The sequence below is a fragment of the Myotis myotis genome, unplaced genomic scaffold (genome assembly GCF_014108235.1).
Source record: "Myotis myotis isolate mMyoMyo1 unplaced genomic scaffold, mMyoMyo1.p scaffold_m19_p_1, whole genome shotgun sequence".
In the NCBI taxonomy this organism is placed as follows: domain Eukaryota; kingdom Metazoa; phylum Chordata; class Mammalia; order Chiroptera; family Vespertilionidae; genus Myotis; species Myotis myotis.
In genome coordinates, this window is record NW_023416313.1 from 30,217,958 (window position 1) to 30,239,591 (window position 21,634).

Below are 21,634 nucleotides of genomic sequence, written 5' to 3' on the forward strand. Positions count from 1 at the left end.
CACTTTGCATATTAACCTTTTATATTTTATTTATTTATTTATTTATTTATTTATTTATTTTATATTTTATTGACTTTTTACAGAGAGGAAGAGAGAGGGATAGAGAGTTAGAAACATCGATGAGAGAGAAACATCGATCAGCTGCCTCCTGCACACTCCCCACTGGGGATGTGCCTGCAACCAAGGTACATGCCCTTGACCAGAATCCAACCTGGGACCCTTGAGTCCGCAGGCCGACGCTCTATCTGCTGAGCCAAACCGGTCAGGGCCATATTAGCCTTTTATATATATAGATAAACCAAGGTAAAAATATGTAGGTAACTTTTTAATTTAATTAGTTTTTTATGGGCTTACGTTGTCTAAGACGGAAAAGACTGGTTTTATTTCATTCTTCTAAATTACCTTTAGCACATGCTCTGGAAGCCTCATGCCTGTGGGCCCCCACATTAGGTTCCATCTCCAAATATAGTGACTAAGAGCCCAGAAGAGATTTGAAGTTTTTCTTTTACTGCAATGGAACAGCTACACAGGATGCTAACAATTTTGGTTAACAGTTATAAGATCTGGCCTATAGTAGTTGCCCAATTAGTGTTTGTTGATCATTATGTTAGTTAATTGAAGATCATGGCTTTTGTGCCCAAACAGTTCATAGTTCTCATTTCAATTAGAAACTCTACCAATGTTTTGTTGTGGGACTGTAGGCAAATTAGGTTAAGTTTACAAAATTTCCTTTTTCTCATCTCTAAAATTGGGATCTTAATGGACTACCTCATAGAATTGTGAGGATTCATTAACTCATTCAGCAATCCACAAATATATTTTGAACTACACGCTAGTCATCATTTTAGGCACTCACCAGGTTGTAGAAGAGAGATAAATAAGCTCCTATTATTACGGAGCTTACGTTCTAGTGGAGGGAAAACAAAACAAATATATATGAAGCTTTGGAGTAGTGACAAGGGCTTTGATGGAACTAGCACAAGGTGATATAATAGAAAGCATTTGGGGATGGGTATGCCAATTACACAGCGTAATCAGGGAAGACTTCCTGAAGGAGGTGACATTCAAACCACACACTTCTTAAAAGGAGGTAATGTGTATATTACCATGTAATATGCACATATACAATATAATAAGTATATTACCAATGCTTGCCAGACAAAGCTCAATGTGTGTCAGCTAAACTTTTTTAAGATGAATGTATTTGCATTCCACAGTTAGAAGTCAGAAGGGAGCTCTTCCTGACTCACTTAAAAAAAATTAGGCCAAGACCGGTTTGGCTCAGTGGATGGAGCATCGGCCTGCGGACTGAGGGGTCCCGGGTTCGATTCCAGTCGGGGGCATGTGCCTGGGTTGCGGGCACATCCCCGGTGGGAGATGTGCAGGAGGCAGCTGATTGATGTTTCTCTCTCATCGATCTTTCTGACTCTCTATCTCTCTCCCTTCCTCTCTCTGAAGAATCAATAAAATATATTTAAAAAAAAAAAAATTAGGAGCCCTGGCCAGTATGGCTCAGTTGGTTGAGCATCATCCCATGCACCAAAAGGTTGCCTGTTCAATTCCCAGTCAAGGCACATGCCCAGGTTGCTGGCTCAACCACCAGTAGAGGGTGTGCAGGAGGCAGTAGATGGATGTTTCTCGCTCTCTCGTCCTTCCTCTCTCTAAAATCAGTAAAACATTTTTTAAAAGTCAGGAAAATAATTGACTGTGTGCAAATGTAAGAACACAGTATGTCTATCGGAACTGACTTAAAAATAAGCCCCTGGCCTCCTCATTCCTGCCTCTGTAAACCAGCAAGAGCTATTTCTATTTTCCACACTCCATGCATCTTCCATCACCCTCAAACTATCATCCTTAGAAATCCTGACTCCAAAAGCCCAGTAAGGCTTGAAGCTTTCAAGAATCCCCTCTTCATGACATTAGACAACTCTAATTCTTTCTTGTTTGATAGGAATTGCAGTATGGCTTCAACTGTCCCTGACTTACATGTCTCCTATTTATTCTTTTCTTATTACCCCTATTTAATCCAACACACAGGAACTTTTGGTCTCAGATATAGGAACACCATATTCGGATGCAGTTAGTATCTGGGAGCAAAGGCCAATAGGGCAGCTGAGAGGCACAAAAGCATCTTTGGGAAGCTCATGTCACTGGAAAACGGTGTTTATCATAAAACTTTCCTTGAAAATCATTTTGTTGTAAGTGGGTGGAGAGAACAGTTTGATAGGACCCTTGGGGTTAGGGTTTTAGAGCCCCAAGAGACAGTGTTGCTCTGCTTTCAAAGGAGAATGGGTCCAGTTAATCACCTCTGGTTTTTTGGTTTTTTGATTGGTTGGTTGGTTGGTTGGTTGGTTGGTTTTTTTCTATTTCAGTCTTCAAGTTGGGAGAAGAATTAAATTGCTTTGGATAATAAAACTGAATCTAAGTAATCTGGGTTTTCTTCACCAAATTTTGTCCCTTTTAAGTAAATGTTGAACAAATACTTAAAGTTGATTTGATTTGTGTCACATTTTCAGTCTGTCCTGGCCCAGGCCAGCTTATAGACGTAAAACACAGCCACGGGTTCAGCTGAGTCAAAATGCTGATCTGTGAGGGTCTACAAAGAGCCACTTCTGTTAAAGCTCAGAATTCTTTTCTTTTCTTTCATTCAGTTTCATTAATTTTTTTTCTCAAGGTAAAATTTATTTTTATTTTTTTAATCTTTATTTTTGAAAGTATTACATTAACCTCTGCCAGCCTGCTCCCGTCCCCTCTAAAGTTCAGAATTCTTATATCTTCTGAGAGCAAATACTTTATCCTTATCCTATATAATAAAAGCCTAATACGCAAATTGACTGAATGGTGAAACGACCGGTCGCTATGATGTGCACTGACCACCAGGGGGCAGAGGCTCAGTGCAGGAGCTGCCCCCAGCCTTCAGGCCCCAGGCCAGCCAAGGCAGGATCCTCCAATTAGCCTGCCGGTTGCCCCACAGAGTGAGGTGGCCAGCGGGGCATGGAGCCAGTGAGTGGGCAGTGCCAGGGCGGCCAAGGGGGGTGCCAGTGGAGGCCCCCCAATTTCCCTGCTGGTTGCCCCACTTTGGCCCTGATCATTGAGCAGGCCTAGGGACCCTACCCGTGCACAAATTTTGTGCACCGGCCCTCTAGTATTACTATAAAGACAAAGTCAACATTTTTGCTTCTGAGAAAATGAACAAAAAGTGCACTTATCAAGGCCTATTATTGAAGCAAACACACATTTTTGCCACTTTCCTAGATTATATCAATTAATCCACACATTGGTTCATTGAGGTAGGTATTACCATCCCCATTTTACAGGTGAGGAAATTGACAGGCTTGGAAAGGTGAACTGACTCATCCAGGCCACATAAAGGTTAAGCAATTTGCCCAAGTCACACAACTAGCTTGGGCAGAGTTGTGACAAATCCAGGTGTGACTGACTCCAAAATCCATGTTCTTTCCACGATACCAGGGTGTTGTAAGATATTTATCTGGGTATTCTTTATGCTTACGTCATCACTTTAGCCTCTTCAATGAAATCCTCCTCAGACATGGAGCCTTCGTTGATGGCCTTGATAGCTACCTGGAAATGTGCTCGCCATTCACCTAAATGGACCACACCGAACTGACCACTTCCGATCTCCTTTAGAAAAGCCAACTCAGATGGATCTATCTCCCACTTTTCTGAAAAGCAAAAAAATAAAATAAAAATTCATGTTATAAGTAGGGAAAAGAATTCAAGTTTAAAAATACAAGCTTGAGCCCTTGCCAGTTTTCTCAAGGATATAGAGTGTCAGCCTGTTTGATTCCAGTCATGGGCACATACCTTGGTTGCAGACTTCTCCCCGGCCCAGGCCCTGGTCAGGGCTCACGCAAGAGGCAACCAATCAATGTGTTTCTTTCACATTTATGTTTCTCTGTCTTTCCCTCTCTCTTCCACTCTCTCTAAAATAATAAATTAATTAAAAAAATAAATCAATGGAAAAAAATATCCTTGGGTGAAGATTTAAAAAAAAGAAGAAAAACATACAAGCTTGAGCCTTAGCTGGTTTGGCTCAATGGATAGAGCATCAGCCTGTGAACTGAAGGGTCCTGGGTTCAATTCCAGTCAAGGGCACAAGGGCATGTACCTTGGTTGCAGGCTCAATTCCCAGCCCCAGTTGTGGCGCATAGGGAAGGCAACCAATTGATGTGTCTCTTTCACATTGATGTTTCAGTCTCTCTCTGTCTCACCCCCTCTCTTCCACTGTTTCTAAAAATCATTGGGAAAATATCCTTAGGTGAGAATTAACAAAAGTAAAAGCTTGACTTAGGCCGAAACCGGTTTGGCTCAGTGGATAGAGCGTCAGCCTGCGGACTGAAAGGTCCCAGGTTCGATTCCAGTCAAGGGCATGTACCTGGGTTGTGGGCACATCCCCAGTGGGAGATGTGCAGGAGGCAGCTGATCGATGTTTCTCTCTCATCGATGTTTCTAACTCTCTATCTCTCTCCCTTCCTCTCTGTAAAAAATCAATAAAAAATAAAAATAAAAAATAAAAAAAAAAAGCTTGACTTAGTTGGAGAAGAATTATAGATATTAAAATATGCTTTCTCTTTTCAGAGAGAGCCAGGATAAAACACAGTTCTGTGCCTTTCTAAGCTAAACCTACCAAAACAAGATCTGGGACCTGAAATATTCATGTCCAAAGTCTGCTTTTGTCCTAGTGAGTAAACTTGTGAGACAAAGTTTGGGCTTCCCACCCCCATTTCAGTTCCTTCTACTGCCCATTCTCATTCCTAGAGGGCTTTTCTGCCTTGGAAAAGTCTAATCAATCCATTTGATAAATATGTCCAATGTTGAGATTCTAACATGTGTGTGTGTGTATGTTTGAAGTGACATTTATGTGACTACATATTTCTCATCCTATAGAACAATGATGGCGAACCTTTTGAGCTCGGTGTGTCAGCATTTTGGTGCCATGTCACATATAGAAATTTTTTTATATTTGCAACCATAGTAAAACAAATACTATATTTTTGATATTTACTTTATATATTTAAATGCCATTTAACAAAGAAAAATCAACCAAAAAAATGAGTTCGCGTGTCACCTCTGACATGCGTGTCATAGGTTCGCCATCACTGCTATAGAAGCAAGTCAGGGGGAAAAATGTTTTTTAAAAACCTCTTGAAAACTGAGAAGTATCAAATCTTTTGAACCTCTTTTTATATAGCAATACCACCATCTGCTGGAAATTTAAAATAATGCATTTAAAACAATTATAAGAGTTAATGGCTCTTACAGCTTTGCAAAGTGCTCCCCCTCCCAATAGCAAGTGTGTCTGAAAAGTAACATGGGGGGACATATTCATGACCTTGGGATTGGCATAGGTTTATTCAGCAGCATGTAACCATAAAGGAAAATATTGACAATTACACTTGTAAAAATGCTGTTCATCAAATACATCTTATTAAGAGAATCAAAAGGTAAGCCGCAGACTGGGAGAAAATATTTCTAAAACATGTAGCCAACAAAGAATGCCTATTCAGAATATAAATAAATTAGAAAAAGTAGATAATCCTATTTTTACAGATTAAAAAACCTGAACTTCCTTTTTTTTCTTTTTGTAATCATTTTTACTTAATTGCAATCTTTTTTTAAAATATATTTTTATTGATTTCAGAGTGAAAGGGAGAGGGAGAGAGAGATAGAAACATCAAGATGAGAGAGAATAATTGATAGGCTGACTCCTGTATGCCCTCTACTGAGGATCAACTCTGTGACCCTTCAGTCCATAGGCCGACCTCTATCCACTGAGCCAACCAGGGAGGGTTGAACTTATTTTCTCACAAAAGAGAATACCCAAATGGCCACCAAACTTATGAGAACTTGATCAAAATAATTAGTCATCAGAGAATTGCACGTTTAAACCATAATGAGATACCACTACACACTTACCAGACTGGCAAAGTGAAAATAAAACAAAACAAAAACAAAAACTACAAGAATGCCAAATATTGGCAAGGGGGAAGGTATGGAGCAGCTGGAACTTCGTATACTGTTCATTGAAATGTAATTTCGTTAAGCTCTTTGGAAAACTGATGAACTCTAAGTGCATATCCAATGACCCAGAAATTCTACCGTTAAGTATATATACAATATTGGAGTATAAATGTGTACTGAACTTCACCAAAAGACATACAAGAATATTCATAATATATGAGACAAAAACTGGTTATAACCCAAATGACCATCTAAAAAAAAATCCATTGTGGTATAGTCATGCATGCAGCACCACACAACACAATGAAAATGGACCAACCACACCCAAAACCATGAGTGAGCTGATGTATGGACTGAGAGAAAGGTGCCAGGCACAAAAGAACACATGGTGTCCAATTCTATTTAGAGTAAAGTAGGCAAAACTAACTGAGCAATAGACTAATAAATTGTGCACTGTTCTGGATGTTAAAAATTGAGTTTAGTTTAAAAAAATTAAACAGGGCCATTGTAACTTAAATTGCTAATGGTGGAACTTTTATTATATACTAGAGGCCCGGTGCATGAATCCGTGCACAGGTGTGGTCCCTCATCCTGGCTGGCAATTTCAGCCAATCAGGGCTGATTGAGACCAGCTGGCCAGGGGCAGGGACCGCAGGAGGTTGGCCACCGAAGGAGGTTGGCCACCGAAGGAGGTTGGCTGTGGGAGTGCACTGACCACCAGGGGGCATCTCTTGCATTGAGAGTCTGACCCCTGGTGGTCAGTGCATCGTCATAGCAACCGGTTGATCAGTCGTTCAGTTGACCGGTCATAATGGTCACTTAGGCTTTTTTATATATATAGATAGTATTTATGGGCAAGGAAAGAATCCAGGTACCCATAACACCCTGAAATCACTCTTCCATCTCAATTAACATAGAGACCTTGAGTCTTGGTTACCTGTTACACAATATAATTGTGTTATCATTTTTCCCAATATATTCTGACTCCCACTAATGAGAGGAAATTTAAAGGAATAAAGCATCACCAAATTAGAATATGGGATTCTTTATCTCTATGCATTCTCACAGATTTGCAAATAACCCATTTGCTAGAAAATAGTTAAAATCAAATTTTGTCCAGATTTTGTGCTGTTTGAAAAAAGGGATGCGGACACTTTTAGCAGTTCATTTTAACAGGTTCTCTTGGGAAGCATCATTTCCCAGAAGCCCATGTAACCAGAGAGCAACAGCCCAAACACTCAAATGAAAAGAACTATAATTTATCGAAAGGGCTCTTAATAGTAAAATTTGGGGTAAAAGTGAAACATTTCCCCCCAAAGTTTAAATTGTCCTTAGGAGATGCATATAATTAAACATCTCAGAAGGGGGATTTAAACTTGGAGAAGGAATGTAACTCAACAGACACCTCAGAGAGCTGAGAACTTAAACAACATGGAGGGAACTTGGGGTTAATTCTTTACTGGATCTGGTGCTTTTCTGGAGCACATGTGTCTACTTTACCATAGCTAAAACCAGCGGTGGCTGGCAAACAGCTGCCCATCAGCCCAACTGGGTAGCGGAGACGGGACATGAGACCTAGGGAGAAAGAGAAATCAGCATTTCAAGCCTAGTTACTAATATAAGTAACATACTAAATGATAGCACCATTCTTTACATAAATAAGGCACTATTCTACTTAGTCGGTTTGCCTATTTTTCCCATTTGAAAAACATTTTTCATTACATAATATGTCCTCATTGAACACAAATTAAAGAATTCAAGAATATATAAAGATGAAATAAAGATCCCTCACAAAATATTAACATCCGGAGAAATACCATTGATGAACATCTTTGTAAAAATCTCTATATGCGTATTTGAAAGACTATACACATCCAGTACATTTTACAGAAATTTAAATGTCTTGCTATAAGCTTATACAATCAACAGGTAACTGATGTATACCAATGACTATAAATAGACCTTAAAGTTATTTCCAAGATTCCCCTATTGTAAAATATGCTGTATGATCTTGTATGCGCCTCTCAACTTATCGCCTTAGGATAAATTCCTTAAAATGTGGTTTCCTGATCAAAGGTTATCTACCAAAGTTGTACCAATTTATTCAACTAAACAGTGATTAAGTGTAACCATTTCCCTATTTTACTTTTTGAGAGTAGTTTATTTTTTTAAAAAAATAGCATTGGAGCCCTAGCCAGGTAGCTCAGTTGGTTAGAGCATCGTCCCCTATACACCAAGGTTTTGGGTTTGATCCTCAGTCAGGACACATATAAGAATCCGCAGTGACTCTGAAGACCTAGTTGAGGTTCAAGCCTTCATCAAGCTGGGTCTCTATAACGCGTGGTCCAAACATAAAAAGGAATTTCCTTAAGACCCCAACACTTTCCTCTAACTTAAAAGGTTTTGTCAAATATTTTTATGCTGTGAATTACTACCAGTGGTTTCATGATCGTCTATCTCTCTCATAGGAAGAAGTCTGTCACTGTCTGCATTGCCGTTACTTCTGCTAAGGAGATGGACGGTCATGAGCTCAATTCACCAGAGGTCAAGAAACAGACAAGATAGTCATGGGTTTTAATGCACAACCTCTTTCAAAAATGGACCCTCCACAATATTCCCCACTGACATGATTTGCCTCTTTCTGGAGGTGATGGCAGGAGTTGTGTGCAGACTCCGGATTTCATAGGTTCAGTGGCTCCAACAGTTTCAAAGATTTATGGGAGTTCAAATCTCAGTTCACACACTAAGTAACTGTGTGACCGTGAGCAAGTTGCTTCACAACGCATGCCTCAGTTTCCTCACCTATAAGATGGAGACAGCAACAGCACCTACCTCATAGGGTTGTTCTGAAGGTTCAATAAATAAATACACATAAAAGCATTCAGAACAGGGTCTGGCCCCAAGGAAGTCTGCAATAAATGAGTTTCTTCTGGGTCCCCTGCCTTTCTTCTTATCACCCTTCTTTCTTATTGTTGTATTCCTTTTCTACTCCTTTTCTCTTTAGTAAATAGCAGCCAGCCCGGCCGGCGTGACTCAGTGGATAGAGCATCAGCCTACAGACTGAAGGGTCCCAAGTTCGATTCCGGCCAAGGGCACATGCCTGGGTTGCGGGCTTGATACCCAGTGTGGGGCATGCAGGAGGCAGCCAATCAATGATTCTCTCTCATCATTGATGTTTCTATCTCTTTCTCTTCCCCTTCCCCTTCCTCTCTGAAATCAATAAAAATATGTTAAAAAATAATAATAAAAATAAATAAATAGAAGCCATTGTTTTAAGTTTTCAAGTCCCACTTTTCATTGTTTTTATGGTTTAACCCAGGTTTTTTATTTTAAAAGTTATCTGTACGGTATTTTATATATTGTAAGAATAATTTATGTACATGGTAATAAAAAAAATTAAACCTTAAAGCAATTTATAAAGCAGAAAATAAAAGCTTCCCATATCCAAATCTCCTTCCCCAGAGGTAAACCTTAACAGTTTATAGTCTGTTATAACCTTATCAGTTTAAAAATTATTACCTAAATGTCAAGTTTTTCTGTGCACACATATATGTGCAAATGTGTATTTTTTCAAAAATAGGACTACATACTAAATATATTGCTTTGTACTTCTTTTTTTTTTTTTTTTTTTTTTTCTACTAAATAACTTATCACTAACATCTTTTCAGGTCGGTACATCCTGATCTACCTGTTTTGTTTTGTTTTTAACCTCACCACCAAAACCACTCAGTTTCTTCAAGTTTGTCTTTGAAGGAAGGGGAAAGAGGTGTGTGAAGGAGAAAACTCAAAACTGCTCTCCTGATCCAAAGGGCTGCCCTCCCTGGCCCCGCTCAGAAACATCACTTCCTCTCTAATCAAACTCCCTTGACCACCTGGAATATCCGTGAGAACGCATCCCATTCCCATAAGTGGATAAAAATGTCCTTGGATTTATTCCTGATATTTAGAACCAGTACAATGGGAAAGTGGCCGCTTTCCAAAAGAGATTTTATTTTGTCAATACAACTTTTCATGAGAAAAATCTAAAATAGTATTGTATGACAAGAAGTCAAAAAAAATATGAAAAGTTACAGTGGGTTCCAAATTCTATAAAACTGAGGTAAGAGGATTCCCCCATGGGCTCCAAGTGGTCTAGCAGAGGTTGATGAGGGCTGAACGCCAGAGATGTGATTGCAATTGTGGTGGAACTTTCTGGAATCCTACGTCTTTCCATAGATGATAGGCTTGTACGAATAGCAATTATTGCAAACAATAGCTGGGGTGAGGGCTAAATATGCCTCCAGTATATTTAAGCCAAAATGTAATAAGTGAAAGGCTGCATCCTGTGTAACATCTTCTGTTCTCCAAACAAGAAAGAACAGAGAATCAGAGCAAATTTTCTATTGCAATCGTCTAAAATAGAGAGCAAATTTATGGGGCAAGGAAAAGGAGTCACGATTCTTTAGGATATTGGAAATCCTATTACATTTAGCACTGGGTAAATTTCAAGAACAAATGTATAATGACTCAATAGCCTTTGCTTCTCTGTCATCTATCGCTTTTCTAACTTGGCAGAAATGTAAAAAATTGACCTATCTCTTCCTCCCTGACTAGACAACCAAAGAAGCGTCACTGAAGGGAATTGTTCAGAAGCACATTGTATTTCGAGCTCTGACACATTTTTGCAGGGATATGTGTAAAGTGTCTAAGACCAAAGATGCATTGCCCATCGAGAGCCTGGCTGACGCTCCCAGCCTGAAGCTCCTGACTTACCAGCGGCGTTGTGCTGGTGATACCAAATCAAGTCAGGGATTGACTGGAAGAGGTGCCTTTCAGCCACGTACCACTCTCCAGAGTCATTCTTTTTAATCTGGTAATGTTTGATGGTAGGCTCCATGCTTCTACAATCAATACAATGTAAATTAGTAAACAAATAAAAGGTCACTTTGGAACTAAGTCAATTCCTTAAGCAACAGGGCTCCACCTCTCAAACCCTTAGCCTGGCAACACTACACACCAAAGCGCCGAGTGGGTTAAATTAAACAGGTCCCTCCCATCCCAGGAGAATTCCTCAGCTGTCTTATTAGAATCAAACATAACCTCAGCCAAAGTCTAGGTGACAACAAGATCTCATAATGGGCACGTGAGTATTTGTTGACTATCAAGTATGTTATAGGAATGAAGAAATGCACTGTGAGGGGTGTGAGGCAAAGAAGGGAGGAAAACCAATACAGGGTGTATTGATAAGCAGCTCGGCCATGGGCAACCGGAGTTTAATCCTTATCGGAAGCTGAGAGACTGTGGAACACACCTTGGAATTGTCCCACTGAAGTACAAAGAAGCTGAGGTGCTTATCCACCACCTCCCGTTCCCCACTGGGGGAGGGTGGCTCCTAGGATGTTAATCCTCAGGCACGTCCGTCTGGCCTAGCCACGGGGACCATGCGTTCCCTCACCCAGAGAACATCCTTGGCAGAGACACAGGAAGCTTTCTGAGGGCAGGTGAACTCCACAGGTAGATCCAGGATAGACGGGGGATATGAGGAAAGCACCACCAGTAGGGCAACAACTCATCAAGCCTCCTCACTTGATGGTTGAGAAAAGGAGACGAGAGAACTTAAGTAACACCCGATGCCACACACAGATCTTGTTAGGGATACAAACTGAACTGGTCAGTCCTAATTTCCAGTCTAGCAATCTCCCTATGCGGGGCTCTCGCTTACATTCTGTAAGTGACGGTGCCTCCCTGAAAAGGGCGGTCCCAGGAGTTGTTATTTCTGCAGTGACCAAAGTCCCAATGGCTTACCTCCTATCTCTCGTAAACACGGAAATTGTGTAGGATCCCAAATGTCTTGAATCTCGGACAATAAATGCACCTTCTTTGGACTGCAAAACAATTCATTCATTGCACAAGTTTACATTTATCAGAAAGGAAGACAAACCCACATCTCAGTAATGGAAACCAAAGCCATACTGACTTAGGATAAAAGCCTGAGACTGTGTTTACAAGTACAGGTTTAGAAATAATACCTATACAATAAAATACATTTAGGACAAAGATTTTTTTTGTATATATGAGCATCTTCAAACTTTGCCCCCAGTTTTCCTAAGCAAAATCCTGCATTTGACAACCGTGTATACCACCATTTAGTTATTTCTGTTACACTGCTCAGAATGGTAGATGGAAACAGCTGATGAGTAGGATGAACAGACAGACAGAGTTATACTTTGGAAGAAAAGAAAGAAAATGACAGGTGGGAGCAAAGGAGGGAGGGAGAAATGCATCTGAAATTGTTGGGATCAGAGTGGGAATGGAGACCAGAGTTTGTAATAAGGAAGAAAAGGGAATAAATTTGGGGGAGTCGGGAGAGAGGAGCGAGGAGAGCCATTCCATATCCACAACAAGGGATACGGCAAGAGGAAAGAACATTATAAGTTTGATGTTAGATTATGAATTGCATCTCCACTGACATTTTTGGAAAATCTCAATAAAGCTGCAAATTGCTTTTAAATAATCTTGAATGTTGGGCAGTTTTATTTGATTTGTGTGTGTGTGTGTGTGTGTGTGTGTTTGTTATTTTAAAATGCTTCTGCTTTATTGAGGGTGTTTACACTTGTGGAGAGAAAAATATCTCAGAATCTTGTCAAAGCCATGAAAGTTTACACCCGTGAAGTGCTGCCAATAAGTTGCTTGAGAGCTGCACAGCCCACAGTATGGCCTGGCCCTCAAGGTGACACAGTCCAGAAGGCAGTCTCCTTCTCCTTCCAGATGCTTACCAAGAGACAAGCCCCATTTCCTGCTCAAATTGTCAAACCAAAGAACCTTTTATGGTAAAATCTAGCTCTCTCTCCAAATGAAAGACCTAAATGTGAAATCTTTAAAAATGTTTAAAAGAAAACATACAATTCCTTTATTACTTCAGGAATTTCTTTTTTAAAAAAATATATTTTATTGATTTTTTACAGAGAGGAAGGAAGAGGGATAGAGAGTTAGAAACATCGATGAGAGAGAAACATCGACCAGCTGCCTCCTGCACAACTCCCACTGGAGATGTGCCCGCAACCAAGGTACATGCCCTTGACCGGAATCGAACCCAGGACCCTTCAGTCCGCAGGCCGACAATCTATCCACTGAGCCAAACCGGTTTGGCAGGAATTTCTTATAATAAACAAATAAACAAAAAAGCAGAGACCATAAGAAAAATATTGAGAAATTTGGTATTAACATTTTTAGAAATTCTGTATAAGAAAACAGCATAAAGTTTTTTTTAAGCCAGAAACCAGAAGAATATAGTTGTAACACATAACTGACAAAAGATTGGTATTCAGAATATATTTTTAAAACACGCATTAGTCAGTTTAAAAGACAAATACACAGAAAAATGAGCAAAGACTATTAACAGGCATGTAACAGCAGGGAAAGCCCACTGGCCCACAGACACATGAAAAGTTACTCAATCGAGATGTTTATCAAAGAAATGCACATTTCAAAATATATATGAAATTTCTTACTCAATGCCAGGCAGATACCAAATGTTGGCAAGAATGTAGGAAACTAGTTTTCTCATTCCCTGGAAGAGTTTCAACTAGTACAAGTACTTTGAATCATGATTTGATAATATCTAGTAATGTTAAATGTGCACATACCCCTGACCAGACCATTCCATTTCTGGGTATAATTGAAAGAAACCTCTTCCTTTGCATATCAAACGAAACATACACAACATACACAGAAGTTCTCTGCAGCACTGTTTGTGATAGTAGGAAATTAGAAACAATTTGAATGTTTATCACTAGTGAAATGGATATGTTTGGGTATCCTATATAATAAAAACCTAATATGCAAATTGACCAAATGGTGGAACGACTGGCAGAATGACCAGTTGCTATGATGTGCACTGACCACCAGGAGGCAGATGCTCAATGCAGGAGCTGCCCCCAGCCCACAGGCCCCAGGCCAGCCAAGGTGTGTGCCAGGCTCCCCCACCTCCCCACCAATCACACCACCGATGGCCCCACAGATTGGCCCTGATCACTGGCCAAGCCTAAGGACCCTACCCGTGCACAAATTTCATGCACCAGGTCTCTAGTACTCATATAATGAAATAGTAGACAGTAGTTGAAAGAATGTGTTTGATCTATCTATACCCTTTTGAATAAAATTGAAAATATAATGCTTAATTTAAAAAATCAACACATATGGCCTCCTTTATGTTAAACGTTAAAACACATAAAATAACTCTACAGTTTGCTTATTGCACAATCTATGATAAAAATGTAAACATAGGGACAAAATGGGAAATGTTCTTCTACCGTGATTGCCTCTGGGGAGCGGGGGAGGACAAGAAAGATGAGAGGATGGGCTCAAATGTCTTATTTCATCAGGAAAGGTCACGGCCAAATGTGGCTGCCTGCGGTGATATCTAGGCTGTGGGGGGGTTGTCACATAGTTCCCTGTCCTAGTCCCTGTGGGGAGGTCAGACCCTCGCCCTGTCAGGCTTCCTCTCAGATGCAGAACCACTCACGCTGAACCTGCACAGCCATGTTACCTGTGATCACCTGGCTCACTGTGGATCTACTTCTGGACTTCCCTCCTCCAGTTCTGCTCGCCTCTCATCCATCTTCTTTGTTCATCTGGACCTACTAAGATCACTTTGAAAGCCAGGAGGATACCACCTTTGTGGCACTCTCCATTTCCTCCGAGCCAGTGAAGCCAGGCCTGGCCTCCAACCTCCATGCCCACTCCCATGAGGGGAGCTGGGTCTGTGTCCCTCATGCTCTCTCTGCCTGACCCCCAGCTGTTACCTGGACCCTCCCTGTGTCCTGAGCCATTCCTGCATTGGGTGTTTAGTTACAGAACTGATTCTTTCTCACTTATAGTTCTAGATTTCCTCAACATCCGACAGCAGTGTGTAATGACACAAATACCTTGTACGTACTTTCTAGTTTTGACTCCACATGTACCCACAGTTAATGTTTACCGTCAGTTGGAAATTTAAACTCTATGACAGTGATGGTGAACTTACGACACGCGTGTCAGAGGTGACACGCGAACTCATTTTTTTGGTTGATTTTTCTTTGTTAAATGGCATTTAAATATATAAAAATAAATATCAAAAATATAAATCTTTGTTTTACTATGGCTGCAAATATCAAAAAATTTCTATATGTGACACAGCACCAGAGTTAAGTTAGGGTTTTTCAAAATGCTGACACGCCGAGCTCAAAAGGTTCGCCATCACTGCTCTATGGAGTTTTGTTTTGTTTTAACCTAAATGATCAGTTTTGACCAAGCTTGATATTTTGGCTGCCTTACTCTTCCCTTTGTTCCCAAAGATCAAAGAAGGTGCAGCACTGTGTATTTTTTTATTGTGTTTTTAATGAGCCTAAGCTAAGCTCAGGATAGGGTGTATATTTGATTGGCACCGAGGCACAGGTGTTCGGGCCATTCAAATATGGATTGTTCGGTAGAAGGCACTTTGGAGTAGATGAGGGAGCTGTAGAATGTTGGTGTTGAAATCATTTCAGGAAAAATGTTTCTAAAGTTATGATGAAAATCAATAAAAACATAATCTGATACAAGGACAACTAGTGTACAACATCAAAAAAATGTGTAGAGAAAAAAATGTGTATAGAGATGAAATTATACTTTAAAACTGAAGAGAACAGAAAGCAATAAAACTTTTTAGTTGGGTAAGGTCTTTCTTTACAATGCAGCCCTCATGGAAATTTTGAAAATATTCAGATTTATTCAGGAATAAATTGAATTACCTCTTGTCTCAAAAGACGTTCTGCCTGATTTCTGGTAATGTTTCTATGGTACCACCTGTAAAAGCAATAAAAATAATTTTTAAATTGTATATTTCTTTTTCTTTTTTTTTTCAGAGAAAAGAAAACACCCTACTCCATTTCTGTCTTAAAAACTTCAGAGCTGATTTTTAGAATATAGAGTGGGTGTTTAAGTTCACATAAACAATAATGTACTACTATGGGCCAGGTAATTTAGTTTAGTGGAGTTTTATTAGTTGCAAGTTTATTCTATTATCTCACTTCAACTTCCTGACACACACTTAGTATGTAATTTTGAAAAATTTAACCTCCTAAAAATTTCCATGAAAGATATGTGGTTAAGAAGTCATCATCTTCACCCTGGTCAGTGTGGCTGGGTTGTTGGAGTGTTGTTCCATACACCCAAAGGTCGTGGGTTTGATTCCCATTCAGGTCACATACCCAGGTTGTGGGTTTGATTCCCGGTCAGGGTACAGGGGGCAACTGATCAATGTCTCTCTTTCTCTCTCCCTTTCCCTTCCTCTCTCTCTAAAATCAATAAAAATATTTCCTCAGGTGAGAATTTAAAAAATAAAAAAAGAAGTCATCATCTTCAATAAACACTTCATTGAGTTTTCGTAGACAAACTAAAAAAATACTTGTTTCTTCTCAGGAAGTTCTTATTTGCATGTTTTTGTATGTGCTATGTTACCTTTCCAAAATTAAAACCCACTCTAACTTACGTGACTTTCCGAAGTTTGTTACTTTGCAGTAACGTGAGCACTTTAGTGAATGGAACAATCTATATAACCCTGCTCCACACACCCTCTCCGGCCCCATCTTTCCTCATTCCCTGTTCACTCACTGAGCTTCACCACTTGGGATTCCTTCCTTCCTCAAACTCTCTAAGTCCTCTTCTGCCCCCTATCTTTCTACTACCTCTCTGCATGAAACATGTCACTATAAGACCTTAGAACAGTGCCAAAACCGGTTTGGCTCAGTGGATAGAGCGTCAGCCTGCGGACTGAAGGGTCCCAGGTTCGATTCCGGTCAAGGGCATGTACCTGGGTTGCAGGCACATCCCCAGTAGGAGATGTGTAGGAGGCAGCTGATCGATGTTTCTCTCTCATCAATGTTTCTAACTCTCTATCCCTCTCCCTTCCTCTCTGTAAAAAATCAATAAGATATATTTCAAAATAAAAAAGACTTTAGAACAGCGATTTTCAGCCTTTTTCATTTCATGGCACACATAAACTAATTACAAAAATTCTGCAGCACACCAAAATATATATTATGTATTTTGCCAATCTGACAGAAAAAAAATATATGTAAAATTTTGATTCATTCACACTGGATGACTATTATTGTGTTGGTTGTTGCCCTTTTTTTTTTTTTTTTTTTTTGACAATCTAAAGGAAAAAAGGTAAGTGCCCCCTGACTAAATAGTCAGTTATTGCATGTTTTAAAAATTCTTGCAGCACACTGGTTGAAAATCGCTGCTTTAGAATACCAAAGTGCACACAGTTGTCATAATTAAATAATATTATAACTTAAACATGAAGTTTTGTATGACAAAACCTAGTCGGTAAGCAAACATGGTACAAGAAAGAAAAAGGAAACAGAGCCAAAAAGCGAAAAAGAAAAATGGAAAAAACTTTCATTTTAAAACAAGATTTTAAAAAGCAACTAATTTAATATTACCAGAAATACTATTTTTAAGGACAGTGGAAGGAAGAATGCACACATAGCCCTGCATTGAGTCATAATGGGTGGGCCAGATGGTAGCTGAATGAAACTCATACCTGACTTTGAGGATGGAATCGATCTTATTACATGGACTTCCCCTAACCTCTAGCAGTAGAAAGCTGCCACTAAATTAGGATGGTCAGGTATTAAAAATACTAATGCCCTTAAAAGGAAAACGAGCCATAGATAGTAGGGATGATTAGGGATGATTCTAGATAAAATAATATGACTACTTATCACTAGTGGGAATAAGAGTAACTGTGATGTTCAACTGTGAATATCATTTAGTACTTTTTAATGAATATTCATATTTTGAAGGGAATTTCAAGGTGAATCTGAGACCTCCTGTTGTAGAGATAAAGACATGGGGAATCAGTTTCCAGGGGCCTGCACTGGCTAAGTTGTGAAACATGAGTGCTAAAAGGAGAATAACAATTATAGCTCAATAAAATATGTTGAATCTGTGAAAAGTAAAGACTGCATAATGGAACTTCAAATAAGAAAAAGTTAAGATAAATTGCATTTTTTCTGAATGTTTTTCACTGGCCATCATATCAGTGTTCATTTTGTTGCTTTGTATTTTATTTATTTATTATAGTGATAAATAATATAAGTAAGTAGGTTATTTTGTTTAAATGTAAATTAAAAATCTGTGTGCATGTCATTAGAATGACTTCAAAGTTGTAACCAAAGAGCCAGATACAAACATAGGAAGAATTTAGGATTCTTTAAAATAATGCAAGATTCCACAGCCAAGAATGAGATTGGATGAATATAACTTAGGAGGTTGGGGCATGTATTGCAGAATTAAGTCAGATGGCAAAAGTTAGAAGAGTTGTGTTTGTTTTTTTAAATCAGCAAGGCTGTAACTTACACCTAGACGACACTAATTATAAAACTGATACCAAAGGGTGTGGGCCTGGGACTTGGGACAGGGCTTCTATTGACATATTTAAAAAATCCAGCATATCCAACTCTGGTTGAGTACAAACATCTTGTGTAGAGGTAAGCCTCAGGTCCCACGCCCCGGTCTTAGATTTCCGATCGGTAAGTAACAGTATTGTGCTCTTGAGTTTTCAACCTTCAAACCCTCTTCAACTTGAGAGGGTAAGTCTGCTTCTCTTAGTAAGTGACTTTGTAACCCTGAGAAGGTGAAGCAGTCAGTGCAGAGATCATGAGATAAATCAGACTCATATAAAGTTCAGGATAATCAATGTTTGATGTTTAAAACGTCTATAATTTTATATATATATATATATATTTTATTGATTTTTTACAGAGAGGAAGGGAGAGGGATAGAAAGTTAGAAACATCGATGAGAGAGAAACATTGATCAGCTGCCTCCTACACACCTCCCACTGGGGATGTGCCCGCAACCAAGGTACATGACCTTGACCGGAATCGAACCTGGGACCCTTCAGTCCGCAGGCCGATGCTCTATCCACTGAGCCAAAGCGGTTAGGGCATAAAACGTCTATAATTTTTAAAGAATCTGGCATGTTGGAGTTTTGCCTCTGTTTTAAAATTTATAATTAATCTTTTCTTGGTATTTGAAGTTTAAGGGAATTTGACTCATTTTAAAAATATTTGCATGGTTAAGAGAACTTGATTTATTAGATTTACCTAGGGTTCGATGAGATTCACATGTGTTTAATTTATTAGAGTTACCACGTAAGTTTAATTTATTAGATGTCCAGGATCATGGAAGGACTTACAAAGGGCTATGGCAGTTGCAAATTTGTCCTGTCTGGCATGTGAAGTACTAAAAAAAGAAAACTGGATGTATTCAGTTTATTAACTCAGTTAAATGTTTCAGGAAATTTAATTAGCTGAACTTATAAATAGGACTGATTGTTGAAGGACATTTAATATGTTGAGTCTGAAATAAGGTAATTGTTCATACTTTTTCATATTTATAAAGAGTATATCATGATTTACAAGTTAAATTTGAAGGCTGACTGAAAACTAGGTTTCTACATTGTATTCTTGATAATTGAATATTAATTTAAAACCAAAATAGCCATAAACATTTCTACTTACAATGTTCCCCTGAGATGTCAGAGACCACATTGACACAGCATTCCTTCCCCTGAAAACCCCCTCCCACCTTTAGCCTCAAGTCACTTCCTCAGAAAGTCTTCCCCAACCAACATCTAAATTATACCTCCTTCCCCATTGTTTTCTAAATTATACCTCCTTCCCCATTGTTTTCTAAATTATACCTCCTTCCCCATTGTTTTCTCCCAGTGTCCCACACTGTTTCTTCCCAACACTACATATTTATTTAAAATTACATATTTATCTGTGAATTTGGAGTTGTTTAATATCTATATCCCCATGAAGCTAAGTCTCATGAAGCTGGGACTGCTTCTGGGTGTTCCGTGTTGAATCTCTAGTGTCTGAAAAAGCTAACACCTGGTAATGCATAAGTGTACAATAAATAAAGATCGAACAAATAAAGTGATTCAGGGGACTGAAGTAACAATGACATGTATTACGAATGATATGGAGTATGCCTGCAATACTGGGCAAGGTGTTTCAAACTGTAAATGCCTTTCAGTTATTTTCACAGTTCAAGGAAATAATGATAATTGCTAGAAATTATTGAACATTTACTCTGTACTGTATGAGAGAGGTATTATTCCCCAGTTTTCAGATCACTCAGATGTTTAGAGACATTAGGCAAGTGCCTGCAGCCAAAGCACTAATCAGGGGTGATACGAGGATTTGAACCCAGATTTCCCCCAATTTCTATGTCCACACTACAGGACTTTGACCTAGGCCAGTAATTCTATACAGTCGTTAGAACAGTGAATAGTGAATGGCTGATACTTTTTGGTGATTATTATATCTATATCCTAACAAATCTTTTTTTTAAGAAATAGCAATAAAACTAAAAAGCAGTCTTCCCATAATTGGAGTTATTAAAGAAAGTAACTTTTAAAGACACGTAAATCAAGGCCCAAGAAAATGAGATGGTTATTCTAACCTCGGAGTAGTTTTATTCAAATGATCCAATATCTATAATATAAACAAGTTGTTGAACTGGTCTAAACAGGGGCAGCAATGAGCAAATTCATTGAAATTTTTGTTTTTTGGTGGTGTTTTTATTTTATTTTATTTTATTTATTTATTTTTTTGGTTCACTCTAAAAAATTTTTTTTTCTTTTTTTTTTCTTTTTTTTATTATTAGTTAAGGTATTACAAATGTGTCCTCATCCCCCCCACCAACCCCCTCATTGAAAATTTTTTAAAAAGGAAAGGAAGATTGCTGGTTAGTGATTTTCTATTCCCTAACCCCCAGACACTGGGTACCTTTATACATGTCTCCTTTAACCTCCTGGAAAAACCAAATTGGGATTTAGATAGATAGATAGATAGATAGATAGATAGATAGATAGATATAGATAGATCGATTTTTTAAAAAGTCTTTTTTTTTTCTTAGCAGGAGATTTCCAAACAAAACTTCCCTGACCTGGCTTTCAAAGAGACCTGTTTGTGACTCATAGATACAGAGAACAATTTGATATTTGCCAGATGGGAGGGTGATTGGGAGGATGGGCGAAAAAGGTAAAGGGATGAAGAAATACAAACTGGCAGCTACAGAATAGTCATGGGAATGTAAAGTACAGTATAGGGAATATAGTCCATAATATTGTAATAACTATGTGTCGTGTCAGATGGGTACTAGATTTATCAGGGTGATCACTTTGTAAGTTATATAAATGTCTACTCACTGGGTTGTACACCAGAAACTAATATAACAATGTGTATCAACTGTAATTGAAAAAAATATATATTAAAGAGAAAAAAGCAAGAGGGTACACAAAAACAGAGAGAGAGAGAGAGAGAGAGAGAGAGAGAGAGAGAGAGAGAGAGAGAGAGAGAGACCTGTTTGTGTTGGTCAGCTTTAGTGGAGATACTGGTGACACCCCTATGGGCCATCCTTGAGTAACTGTAGACAGTTGTGGAAATGTTTTCCAGGGAAGGTGGGTTCAGCCATGAAGGGCTTTGTTTGACTGAGTGGAGACTGGAATTTCGGAGCAGAGCTAAATGACGCAGGTCAAGAGAGGGGAGTGAAGGAAAGGAGAAGAGAGAAGAGACCCTCTAATGGGACCAAGGAGAGTAGCTTGGGAGAGAGATCTAGCTTGAGACATGGC

At 39.0% G+C, this 21,634-nt stretch overlaps 1 protein-coding gene across 1 annotated transcript in view; it reads right to left on the reverse strand.

The window, feature by feature from the left end:
* Window positions 1-21,634, reverse strand: part of TXK (TXK tyrosine kinase) — a 63,659-nt gene that overhangs the window by 12,693 nt on the left and 29,332 nt on the right. Inside the window, exons 6-10 of the mRNA XM_036333149.1 lie at window positions 15,732-15,786; window positions 11,767-11,846; window positions 10,735-10,862; window positions 7,483-7,557; window positions 3,512-3,683 (exon numbers count right to left, since the gene is read on the reverse strand). Of these exons, the coding sequence (XP_036189042.1) occupies window positions 3,512-3,683; window positions 7,483-7,557; window positions 10,735-10,862; window positions 11,767-11,846; window positions 15,732-15,786 (510 nt within the window). The remainder of the gene's footprint in view (window positions 1-3,511; window positions 3,684-7,482; window positions 7,558-10,734; window positions 10,863-11,766; window positions 11,847-15,731; window positions 15,787-21,634) is intronic.